At 31.2% G+C, this 13,993-nt stretch overlaps 1 protein-coding gene across 2 annotated transcripts in view; it reads left to right on the forward strand.

The window, feature by feature from the left end:
* The window catches only part of LOC139495677 (sodium leak channel NALCN-like), a 57,810-nt gene that overhangs the window by 14,609 nt on the left and 29,208 nt on the right, over positions 1 to 13,993 (forward strand). Inside the window, exons 8-13 of one of the 2 annotated variants that reach the window (XM_071284007.1) lie at positions 233 to 337; positions 2,655 to 2,876; positions 3,599 to 3,769; positions 9,389 to 9,448; positions 9,840 to 9,971; positions 11,092 to 11,235. In XM_071284007.1, coding sequence (XP_071140108.1) covers positions 233 to 337; positions 2,655 to 2,876; positions 3,599 to 3,769; positions 9,389 to 9,448; positions 9,840 to 9,971; positions 11,092 to 11,235 — 834 coding nt within the window. Of the gene's footprint in view, positions 1 to 232; positions 338 to 2,654; positions 2,877 to 3,598; positions 3,770 to 9,388; positions 9,449 to 9,839; positions 9,972 to 11,091; positions 11,236 to 12,872; positions 13,008 to 13,993 lie in introns of both variants that reach the window. The other variant, XM_071284015.1, reaches the window with a different exon arrangement.

Here is a 13,993-nt window from a genome sequence, read left to right on the forward strand (position 1 = left end):
TTAAAGCAGACAAATCTTTCATCAGCATCTGTGATATGACCACTTTGTTACTTTTGGTTGGGCTAGTTTGAAATCCTTGCATAAAATTTAATAGAAATAACATTTGAATAGCTAAAGTTGTGAAAATATTTTGCTATTTCATTGAAAGATGAAAAAGGTAAAATGACTTGAACCTTACTTTTCTGTTGCTGATTTATTGTTTAACATAGTTTCAATCAATTATTTTTTGTAGAACATCTTTATTGCTGTTATAATTGAATCAGTAGCAGAGATAAGGGTACAGTTTCAACATATGTGGGGCCCACGAGGAAGTGCTGCAGACTCAGATTCTTCTCAGGTAAATCAATATTATAGGGATTGACATTTTTACATCCTTAGTATAGTTATTGCAGCGTCTTTTATAGCTAAGAATAATTCATTCCTAATGATATGGTGTCAGCATTTAAGAATTGAATCGTGGGTCTTGAATACCCTTTATGCAATCTATTTTATCTTGAGCAATTAGGTTTCCATAAATTATAATCATTGTTTGTTTATGTAAAGTTTTCATGTTTTGATGACTTTATTTTCATTTTCCTATGGAGTGCTTATATTTTTACATCATCGTTCAATACTTCATATACACTCATATGGACCTCATGTGACTCATTCATAAAAAGCATATAACATAGGAGTATGTTTGAAACAGCCAAAACAAATGATGATGATGCCAATCAGCTTACATGTGAATAGATTCATATTTTACCACGAGAGTGCACTCAAAGTATTTGAAGAACATCATATTAGAATAATGATTTTTGGGATACGATTGCTTTCAAGCAATCTGTAGACTTTTTCAGTTGACTCAGGGCTGCATTCCCTCACGTCAACTGTTTTATTCTAAACATTCAGCAACATCTCAGATTCTTATGATTGTCTTGCTTTAAAAGGTAAAAACAGGCAAAAGGATTGAACATAAACAACTTTCCTGTAATGTATTTCCCTTGACCTATATGCATGTTTTTAACAACACGGAAAATCAGAATTAAGCAGTATTTATATTTAGTGTTTTTATAAATTTAGAAGCACGTCAGAGGAAATTTCACAGTTTTGATAAATGGGAGAGTTCTCTGAATTCCGATAATTCTATTTCTGTTATACAAGAATTGAAGTGGAGTTTTTCCATATTTTACCGTTATGAAACTGATATTTGATGATTTGATACTGTACTCTCATAAAGAAATGGAGAACCATTCATCATATCATTTAATAAGCGTTCTTGTTCCAAATCGCAAGTCGCAGGTTTGTTTATGTATTAATGCGCATGCGTATTGTTTTCTTGATTTCAAGGGGTAACAGATTGAGTGGTTGCTCTGGATTCCCCGCTTCATTGATTAATTTGAAACTCATGGGATTCTTTCTATGTCTGTCTGCTATTGAGGGTTATTGTTGTAGCATAATTTAAAATCATATGCATCATTTAAATTAAAATAAATGTAGTCCACATCGAAAAATTTTACCTATAACACCCCTTCAGCCGAAATGGAGTCTTCCATATTATCGTTTCGAGTCGTCTCCCTTCCAGAAGTATTTTCCATCAAAATCGAAATACATACGACTCGTCAAGAAAACTTAACTCGTTAGATGTCGATAAACATCGTATTATATTAAGAACGATCACAATTTAATCAGAGAAGTGAAATACCTTCTCTCTCTCTCAGTGACTGCTGTGGAAAGTAAACTTGAAATTGATAGTACAAAAATAAAACACAACAAGTACATTGCTCATACACTTGTATCCGGGATTGGCTATTTTTAAAGTTTTGTGATTATTCAGATTATTACATTTTGCATATGCAGTTGAATTAGTTTTGAAAATAAAACTATCCAGCTGTACCAGGGCTGCCAAAAATGCGTGAGATTCACGCATGTTCATGCTTTTTTTGCGGCAGTATCCTTGGATCTATTTTTTTTCCTCTTTGATCTTTTCAATGTTGGCTAAATCTCACGCATTTGCTTATTGAAAAGTTGGCAGAACTGCTATACATGTGTCAATGAAAACTATGGCAATCCCTCTGAGCATTCTGCTCTTTGATTTTATGCCCCACCTACAATAGTTGAGGGGCATTATGTTTTCTGGTCTGTGCATCCCTCCATCTGTTTGTTTGTTTGTCTGTCCATCTGTCTCGCTCTAGGTTAAAATTTTTGGTTAAGGTAGTTTTTAATGAAGTTGAAGTTCAATCAACTTGAACCTTATACACATGCTCCCTATGATAAAGACTTTTCTAATTTTAATGCCAAATTAGAGTTTTAACCCCAAATTTCACAGTCCACTGAACATAGATAATGATAGTGCCAGTGCGGCTCACAAGTACTATGGACACATTCTTTTTTATCATATAGGCAAACTATTGTATGCTAAGATTCTCTGATTGTGCAATACTTCAAACTGAAATTCTATGTCTGATGATGATTTGAAATATGCATAGGAAATAAAAACAATCTTCTGTAGATTTTTATTTCCAATTACAATTGTATTGTTCATACTGACTGAAAGTACTACAATCAACAATTGTATTATAAAAATACATAAACAGAACTTTGCACATGGGTGTTTTATTGTTGGAAATAATGAAATAAAGCTCGGTAAAATAATTGCAATATTATTTTTTTAGGTGATTAGCTCTGAAGGTAACGTGTGGAAGATGGTACTTATAGATGAGAACAAAGCTAAGGGCCTGGCTCCACCTTTCTTCCAGAAGATACTGTGTTCTAATGCTTTCCACACTTTTATACTATGTCTAGTGTTAGCCAGTAGCATCACTGGAGCTAATCTTTCATTTGATTACAAAACTAAATTTAACGATGGGAAACCTGATGGATTCTATTATGCTGAGGTTTGTTTTAATTAATAAATGAACAAGTACTGTGGATTCATTTATTTTCGTGAACACCATTTTTTCGTGGATTGATGAAAATCTGCTCTTTTGTGTATATTTGAGTAAGTTGTTTTGCCAAAATATTTAAACAACCCTATTGAAAATTTTCAGCTTGTTGAACATTTAAATTTGTGGTTCATGGGTACCCATAAAGTTCACGAAAATTGGTATTCAACAAATAATGATGAATCCGCTGTATTGCTACATAAAATATCAGGAAACCCACATTTGGAGTGTTTTTAGTTAAATCTTCCAGTGATATGACTAGACTTGTGTATACATACTCCTCTTAATAAATAGCAATTAAAACAGTAAATTCAGGAATTAATGCAGGCAATTATTATTGTAAATCATTATTGTAAATCCTTGGCCACTGCAAAATGTAAATCTTATTTTGAAATTAATCCATGGCAAATAATCATTTCATTTTAAAGAAGTTATAGTTAAGATTTTATTTTTGTGAATCTGATACTGTTGCATTTTATGACAACGTTACAATAATTTCTGTATGGATAGTATATGCCTTTCGCCTCTGAATAATTTTGAGTTTCCTTTGAGCATGTGACTGGGCAATTTGGCTCTGTTATTTATGTAGCAGCATCTAACCACAGTTCCCTTCAATCCTTTTATATATACTGATAAAAGAGACATTTAATATTGAATATTTCTGTATATTTCAGGTTGTATTCACCTTACTGTTTGACCTAGAAGCTATATTTAAAATTTGGTGTTTAGGACTGTATGGGTATCTAAGAAGATCATTACATAAATTTGAGCTGTTGTTAGCAATTGGAACAACTCTGCATATTATTATCCCTGAATTATACAGGACACAACTAACATATTTCCAGGTAAAGCTACATTAAAGGGAATGGGACTTAAGGGAGGTGGCGGGAATAAATCGTTATTTTTTGAAAATAGGATTTTGCTGTATTTTTCTATAAATGCACTTTATCATATACTTCAAAGAAAATATAATAAAATAATGGGTCATTGTTCATTTAAGCTCACAGTCTGCTTTTTAAAGAAGCATACATTTTTGTACAGGTACTTTTTTTCTGTTGAACTTATATAGGAGAAATAGAGTTTATATCAAAAAAAAAAAAAAAGAAAATTACAGAAATTGCTCAGTTTGAGTACAGCTTATTTGAAAAAAAGAATAAAAATATAGGTCACTGATGAGTTAAAAAGATATTTCAATTTAAATGCAAAAAAAATGGCAAATTTTTGCACCAAAGGGAGATAATTTGGAACTGTATCAGTGACATATACATTTAAAAAATCATCTGTTGCCAAAACGAATTGATTTTTTTGTTGGAAAATGACGCTTTCAGCGGCATGTTTCCGATATCATTGACCAGAAAGGGAAGTCGATTATGCCTCCGCCTACCGCATGTGGTTTCATATTTACTATTTTACAAACTAACTGGAATCTGCTTGTATTATGCTACACTCGAACAAAGTGTTGTAGTCTAGTGGGAACCAGTTTACATACTTTATTTTATTTACAAAAAAAAAAAATCTTGACCTGTCCATATTTTTTTTTTTTATTATTAATAGTATTTGGAGCTATCCCTTTGTTATATTTTTCATATTTATTTGAGCTTTCAATTTTATGCACGTGTCTTACAATTGTAATCGTCGTGTATAAATTGATCTGTTTTGTTATGGTGTTGGACTTTTTACACTCCAATGATCAGCAATCGCTAGACAAAATAGTTCTCCTAAATAATGTCAGGTTTTTTTACCATTTCAACTTACAACCATTAAAAAAATATTAATCGGAATCATCTTGATATTCCTTGGATAGATACTGGTCTTCATTCAGATTTACGAAGTTTTTAATAATCTGAAATTAGTAATACGGTGCATATGAATCGTCTGATGACACATGGTCTCCGGTCCTTCTTATTACCAAAAAGATAGAAGTGTACCAACACAATGTTGTCAAGATACTCATACCCGTACAGAAATTGCTAACAAAAGCACATAAGTTTCACATGTGAAGCACATGAGATGCAAGTAAGAATTGTATGCAAATCAGGTTGCTCATATGTGCAGTTTGGTAGTTCATATGTGCCCACAAAAATCTAACATAATGCTCACATGTGAAATTCAAACCTCAGGTGAGCTTTTATCATCCATGTTAGTTTTATGTTAGTTTTGTACTTTGAAAAGTTTTTCCATTCTTCTAACCAATCAAAACTAACCTACATCATTGCTCATATGAGCTTTTTCAAAATGACATGCCCAGTCATGTACTTCCTGTAAATTCAAATTCATGAAAAGCATGCAATAAATGGAGGTAGATGGATATGGAAAATGTTAAGTCCTATATTGTGCTATTTGAAGAAAGGCATTGTTGAAATCTGATAAAACCAGTGTGGCTGTGGGTAATTATTTGTAAGTTATCATTTCTATTTTGAAATATATTACAATTTTAAGTCCTTTATGGGAATATATATACAAGTTGCTTCAAAATAAGTACTACATGTATAAAGATTTTTCCTTCTTAAACTTTTTGAAATACAGTACTTATTAATCAAAGACATTCATTGTGTACTAAACTTGCAAGTCCCTCTATTAGTTTTATAATGTAATGTTATGTTTTTAGTCATGATCATGATTATTGTTTAAATAAAAAAAAAAAAAATGATATGAAAATCATAATTAACTGACAATAATTAAAGAATAACTCTTTTAACATGATGTATCAGTTATTTTATTTTCAACTGAATTATTTAAGATTTTTATTTAAATTTGAAAAATATTCCTTTTTTAAAGCAGCCATTTTGTTTTGGTCAACTATAATATTCACGTGTGCAACATGTGAGCAACTGCTCATATGAGCAATCTAATAAAATGCACATGTGAAACAAAAGCTCATATGAGCAGTTGCACGTGAGGTTTTTAACATGCAAACTAGGTTAGTTTCATATGTGCAATTTTTTGCTCACAAAATGCTCACCTAATTTACATGTTAAAAAACTCGTGTGCAATCATGTTAGTTTCTAACGTGAGCATCTTATGTGCAACATGTTAGCACTTTTTGGTAAGGGTATAAATCTATTTTTATAACTTTATTGATTTTGTGAAGTAAAAGTAAAACATTGTTAGAACATTAAAGATATATAATTAATCGAGGAAAAACTTGATAGTCTTTTCGTTTTACAAACAACTGCCTTCATTATAGGAAAATATAATGTGTCCGTGTTGTTCCACTTTTTGCTGGTTATTAGAGAGGTCGAAATACCGGAAACATTGCGACTGTTTACTTTTCTGTTTCACTTTCTCAGGATAAATGTATAATTATTGATCTCGATAGTTAAGATTTCATTTACATTAATTTGACGATCATTTCTGCATTACTTGTCAATCTGAACTTCAAATTTGTTCAAATTTCAAATAACATAGGAAGGACGTTATATTTCTTACTAGTCCAAGCTGAAAATTACTACTAAGTCTGGGGCATCAGGCTAGTGGTTAATATTGCAAACTGGGACTCAATCTTTGTTTACAAAGTTACAGCAGGCCAGCAGAGTCTGTAACTGTATCTGTATAACATGTGAATAAATTGTCGATAGCGATACTGGCTTTAATACAACGGTTTTGAGAGAGCACCGCCGATTTATTGGCGGGGCGTGAGAACAGATTTGAACTTTCTACGCTTGATGCGTGCACAAAAGTGGCGTCTAGCTGATTCCATGCGATCACTGTCTTACAAAAAATGAGTTTGAATATTGTACGGTGTTTTACTTGGTGGAATGTCAATACACTCACAGTTAGAGTTATTCTTCACTTGCTTTTCCACAATAATTGTTGCGTGGTATTCTTTGAATTTCTCGGCAGTTATTGTTCTCTTCGGACATGCTTTTTTGAGGAATTCATCATGTTCAATAGCGGGAATTAGCCCCTCAACTTCTTTTAACATAAATACTAACTTTGGCTTCAATGCCTTGTTCATCCTTGTCTGGAGATCTTGTTGTAGTTCCAGTTTGGCAAGCATTTTGGAGACGTATCCGTCCTCTCTTGACTTGTTATCTCTGGTAATAAATTTTGCCGCTTGACGTGTATCCTGTCAAGCTTGTTTATTTTTGTTACCTGGCAGGGGTCCCATACTATGGCTCCATATTTAATTATAAGATCCATTCCTAAAGGTCTAGTTCATTGTTCTAATCTGACACAAATTTCAATAACTGGAATGCAACCCAAGTTGAATATATGGTGACCCACTTTACATTTGTAACAGCATAATCACTTGAAATTGTGTTTGATACCATGATGGTTCAATGGCATAAACTTAAATGGAGACAGAACTTTGACATGAAAGACGTTAGTGCAAAATCAAAACCTAGCTTACTATGATATATGGTTAAAGAATGAATATCAATTATATGAGTCAAGGGCAGCGTTGTTATAAAGTATTAATATGGCAGAGAAGTGGTTTCAAGTTTCATATAAAGCGACCTGACTGACATGAAATAAAAAATCAAAGGAGTATCCCTATTTGTCTAATCTTCAAGGTGAAATAAAACTAGTATAACAATATAATTACAACAGAAATAACTACCGGTATGTCACTAGTAACTTATTTAATGAGTATGTGGGGTATAAGTCCTATAACATATGACCTCGGGGGCATTGTTTACTATTTCTATTTACTGTTCTGATAAAATAATTAATTAATATCAATGTGCCACACTTCACATTAAAAAAAAATAAAAAAATGAAAATATCAGTATAAAAACGTTAAAAATTGAATAAGAATGCAAAGTCATATGTTATATGACTAGTGAGGAATAAGAGCTTGTTAAAACAGGCTGTTCATAATCATTTGGTTTGAAAAGGTTACTAGTAGTCTGTATTTTTGATTTAGAAAAATGTAATTGCAAGAAAAAAATCACATTACTTAGAATACTGTAGATCATTCAGGTAGTCTTTATTTATATGTACAAAAGAACAGCCAGTAGTCATTAGATATTATAGATCATTTAAATAGTCTTGACCTATTTATTAGTACAAAAGAACAGCCAGTAGTCATTGGATATTATAGATCATTTAAATAGTCTTGACCTATTTATATGTACAAAAGAACAGCTAGTAGTCATTGGATATTATAGATCATTTAAATAGTCTTGACCTATTTATTTGTACAAAAGAACAGCTAGTAGTCATTGGATATTGTAGATCATTCAAGTAGTCTTGACCTATTTATTTGTACAAAAAAAACAGCCAGTAGTCATTGGATACTGTAGATCATTCAGGTACTCTAGGGTGACCTATAGTTGTTAATGTCTGTGTCATTTTGGTCTTTTGTGAACAGTTGTCTCATTGGCAATCATACCACATCTTCTTTTTTGTATTCACCTATTTATTTGTACAAAAAAACAGCCAGTAGTCATTGGATACTGTAGATCATTCAAATAGTCTTGACCTATTCATTTGTACTAAAAAAAACAGTCAGTTGCCATCTGCCACACACACACACACACACACATATACGAATATCAATTATATGCTTACGAGACATGTTGCAATGTTAAACTAATTACAGTATTTGAAAATCAAGACTTGCATAAAAAATATCCCAATATTTGAGACAGTGGCGTCATTTTTCCTCAGAGCTTTCAGCTCTTTGATTGTACCATATGGTAGAGAAACAACTAATAAAGTAATAAATAAAATTTGTAATGAAAAACAAAACGTTTAAATTTTTGCTGAAATTTTTGTACCCTCTAGCCTTCTTATAGGGTTTTTATAAGGGAAAAAAATGCATTTGTCATAAATATTTAATACAGGTGGCCTTAACTTGCTACCCTACGTTAACTTAGTTTTAATTGAATTGTAGAAGGAAATTGAAAATAAATTATTTTTTGGTTCATAATGACATGATAAACACTAGATTCAAAGACGTAGTTTCTGACTAGAAGCAATTTTGTCCAACTCACCTGTATTTAGATAAGAGAAGATGTGGTATGAATGCCAATGACACAACTCTCCATCCAAGTCACAATTTGTAAAGTAAACCATAATAGGTGAAAGTACGTTCTTCAAAATGGAGCTTTGACTCACAACAAACAGCAAGCTCTAAAGGGCCCCAAAAATTTCTGGTGTATTACCATTCAAACAGGAAAACCAACAAGTAATTTTGAATTCAACCATTTTTAGGCACTATCTTTAAAAAGACTTGACTTCTATTTTTTAACAACATGATGACAAGATTATCTTATTTTACAAAAAATACTTTGTCACTAGTTGTAAAACAATAAAGAAAAGCAAATCAATTCAAACATAAACCATAAACATTTCTTAAATTTAGAAATGTCATATAAAAATTATCAATACTTATCTTTATTTAGGTGCTTAGAGTAGTAAGATTGGTGAAAGCTTCTCCAATGCTTTCCATGCAATTATGATATATCTTGGAATGAAATGTTATATAAAAATTAACATTGCTTATCTTCGTTTAGGTGCTTAGAGTAGTAAGATTGGTGAAAGCTTCTCCAATGCTAGAAGACTTTTGTTTTAAGGTAGGATTTTATAAAGATAACAAAGACTGTATTCTTTATGTAGTATTTCTGGTGCTCAACATTGTGAAATTTTATTATCCATTGCAAATGAATCATGTTAATGTAAGGCATATGATTTCAAGGCTTTGAAGATATGGATCCATAATAGGTTGAAATATTCAATTTCTAATTGCTTTAAAGGATTGTTAGAATTGTTTCATATCTTTGTGTTAATGCTACAGAGTACTGAGTTAAAATGGCCTCTCACTATACATCTTTTATTTGTTTGTCACATGGATGGTTTGTAATGGAGTTAAATGTGTTTGTTAATATACTTTCTGGAACTTTTGAAAAGGATTCACTTGAACATGATGTTTGATACCATTGAAATGTCATTTTATTTTATTTTCAGATATTTGGTCCAGGGAAGAAACTTGGAAGTTTAATCATGCTGACCATTAGTTTGTTGATTATTGCCTCAAGCATTAGCCTGCAGTTATTTTGTAATATCCCAGACTTTGAAAAGTTTTCAACTTTTCCACATGTACGTAACATTGTATATTATTATAAGATTGGAAAAGGTTATCAGATTCTGTATAGGACATTATATTATAGTAAAATATTTTGATTGTACCTTATTATAAATCCAACTTAGTAACACGAAAAGCTTTTGTCATTTCAGTCTTCTCTGATACCATACTTATGGAAGCATTAGATTAAACTTGCTTCAGATTATCTTACATATAGAAATCTCCTTTTGAAAATCCTCTACAGAATCTTGTTTTAATACACTTGTTTATGGGACTTATTATGGTATATCTTGTTTTAATACACTTGTTTATGGGACTTGATATGGTATATCTTGTTTTAATACACTTGTTTATGGGACGTATTATGGTATATCTTGTTTTAATACACTTGTTTATGGGACTTGATATGGTATATCTTGTTTTAATACACTTGTTTATGGGACTTATTATGGTATATCTTGTTTTAATACACTTGTTTATGGGACTTGATATGGTATATCTTGTTTTAATACACTTGTTTATGGGACATAAAACTTGGCAAATTGTTTATATCTATTGACGTAAGCTCCCTCTTGTTATATACATTAGATTTTATGTTTCCGAGTTAAGATTTATTCATAAAAAAGTGGGGTTTTTTCCCCAGTTTCAGACAATAATTCTTTTAGAACTTTTCATTAAACTCTGGTGACTGCTTTATAACAATTGAATTTAGTACCCTTTATTTTTTCATAAATTTCTGTTATGAGGATAAATGGAAATTTATATGTTGAAAAAGTGACTAACTCTTTATTAACTAAGATAGGAGATGGCTCATTTTGTAAACAGGGACCCTTAGCTTGTTACCTGGACATATACGGTAATTGTATACAGGAAATATTTAGGAATAAAAAGTTTATGTGTGTTAAAGAAAAAGATAGGATTTTCAAATATTTAAATTATTTTTGAATTTCATTTGTCATTAACTTATTTGAAACAGATACTTTTTCCAGATTATTAAGTCACTGGTACTATGCAATACACTAATAAACTTTTATGCAACTGGTTCATTGCTTTAAAAAAAGCGCCTGCTTATGACTGATTATCAATGACAGTTTGTGTATAAATTAAGAATTATTTCATTGTTACTATCTGCAGTCATTTATGTCCATGTTTCAAATTCTGACCCAGGAGGGTTGGGTCGAGGTGATGGACGCTGTTCTAGCAAAGACAGGTGATTTCTGGTTATGGACATTTCTAGTATCTATATACTTTACTTTTTACCATCTGTTTGTCACATTGGTAAGTAAGGGTAATACCATGATGGTTTGTGATGCAGTGACCCATACAATATTATTTGGTAGAGGCAACTTCATTAGATACTAGATAGCTGATTGGTCCATTCAGAAAAGGGAGATTTTTTTGGCTAAAATCCTCCAAAATAATGTTTCATCAAATCAAAGTATTGTCATCAGTACATTCCATATTCCTGTTATAGTCTTTGAGTTAAACCTCATTACTGTCATCTCATAACAAAATGTATTCTGAAACATTCCAGCAGAAGACACGAAAAGTTTATCTAGTGTCTCATGGAGTTGCTGATCATGGCATGAAGTGATAGTATTTGAAAAGTACATTTTGGAAATAAAAATGCATTAACGTAGAATATAGAAAAGATTTAGATGCTAATGAATATTCTACCTGATTAAACTTGGTAACCATTTAAATCACATGCAAAGTCTTACAACATAGGTTTCTGCTTGCAAAAATATGTTGTAAGATTGTATAAAACCCTCAAATGAGTCACAAAGATCGTATACTTTGATGGGTTTTTAGTTTTAGAGAATTCACCATTCCAGAATCAGAATGTGAAATTTCATTGTTTGTACACAAAATGAAAATTATGTCAAGTGTTCTGTTGAAATTCTTTTGTGTAAGACAAGTGTTCTGTTGAAATTCTTTTGTGTAAGACATAGTTAACACTATGTTTTGGTGTACTCTTTTGAAAATATTACCCAAAATACATTAGATTCTAAAACTGCATTTTTTAGAGTATTAAAATCAATGTTTTCAAATACTATCATCAGGAGTTTTTAAGGAAGATGTCTTGAAGCATTTCAGAAATAATAACCATCATATATGTGAAACAAAAATAACAATTTTAGATTTCAGAATGTTAAATAATTGGATGTATGGGTGAGCATGTTCAGTTTTACTAATTTTAATTATTACTGATACAGTTTTTCACTTTGATACAAGTTTTGCAGGAAACAGTTGTGATTTAATCCATTGCTATTTGTAGAAGTTTGCTTTTTCTGGTTCTTAAATGTACCAGTTAGAGTAACTGGGTAATTAAAGTTAGTTGAAAATATTCTTTATTGTTAAAATATATTTATTAGCACTTTATTAGATTAGGTCAAAACTGTTTCCTACAAAAAAATGAGTTGTTTCCTCTCTTTAGAGATCTTTTGGCTGAATGCACAATACAGAGTGTAAATTTGGATTAATATTTAAAAAACAAAGTTAGAGGAGGGTGTCTGTGTATTTTTGTTATCAGCTCCAAAAGTTTTTTTCAATCCAGATTCCAAAAACCTTTCATAATGTTTGCAACATGTATTGAAGTTGAACACTTCCAATTATAGAACCTTTGACAATTTGTTTTTGCTGTAACAAAATTGAAGAGCAAATATATTTTTGTAATCCACTCTGCTTACAGTTATAAATGTATCAACCCAGAACCTTAAAGCTTTAAAAAAACCTTTGCACACTTCAAACCATCCAGGATTTTTGGATACATAGGTATTTGCCAATATCAAGGAAGGGGAAATAATTCATGTTTTAGTAATGTCTTGTAGATCACAGTATCAGGTGCACTGCAGATTAAATCTAGAGTTATAGCACTAAACACATCTTAAACTATTTCACCTAATCACTTTCAGGCTTTCATGTCTATGTTTCAAATCTTAGCCAATAAAGGTTGGACTGACGTGATGCAGGTGACCATGAGGAGAACGGGTCAGGTTGCATGGCTGGTAGCAATCTATTTTATATTATACCACTTGTTTGTCACATTGGTGAGTAAGTTGTCTGTGGACTTTAAATAGATGGAGTAATTTTGTTTGTAACATTTTGTGTTTTGTATGGTAGTAATTGATTATAAGTGGATTGGGTTATTTTGCCTTAAGTAAGTGTAGAAACATGGTTTGCTTTTAATAGGATTTTTTGCAACACTTAGACATTATTTTCATTTTTGATAGAAAAGATAGAAATGATTTATTATGATAGGGAATTGAATTTGGCACACACATAGCAGCATTACATTTAGAAAAAATTAGTTTTTACAGAGCCTGTGTCTTGAGTTTGTTGTATTTAGCATCATAACATCAGTCAGCTGTTAAATTCCGCGCTTCGCATTTGCACCAAAAAACACTTTTATTTGCGCAACAATACATATTTTATTTGCGCCAAGATAAAATGCTTCATATGCGCCAATAATATTTAACTCAATTATAAATAATTCAATATCACAATAAAATGCTTCATTTGTGCCAATAATATGTAAGTGTGAATTAACAATCATTTTACAATTTAGTTTGTATTATTCAGATCTGTTTTCTGTAGGTTGAGTAGGTTATTGAGCAAGATAAGTTAAAAATTGAAAAAGCAAGGTAAACGCACAATACTTGTGAATTTCGTTTGCACCATAAAACGATGTTTGTTGCCATATACTGTCACAGAGATTCTTTTTTGCGTCTCTATAAGACTTCTTTTTTTCAATTCACTGGATATGCTGGAATGCAACTTAATTTTAAATATATATACCAGAAAAATTTTGCTACATACATGACATAAGTACATTTTATTTTGGCACAAATGAAATACTACATTTACTTTTTAAATTGGCGCAAATGCAATGCTAAATTTATAACATCTGCAATATTTTCATTGTTGAAACTCCAATCAGATTAATACTAATCTGATTACTAATGTTTTTGCCAAATTACAGTTAATATCACCAAGCAAGTCTGTTTAGAAGGCTTAACTTGTTTAGTAACTGCTG

The sequence above is a fragment of the Mytilus edulis genome, chromosome 1, assembly GCF_963676685.1.
Source record: "Mytilus edulis chromosome 1, xbMytEdul2.2, whole genome shotgun sequence".
Taxonomy (NCBI): domain Eukaryota; kingdom Metazoa; phylum Mollusca; class Bivalvia; order Mytilida; family Mytilidae; genus Mytilus; species Mytilus edulis.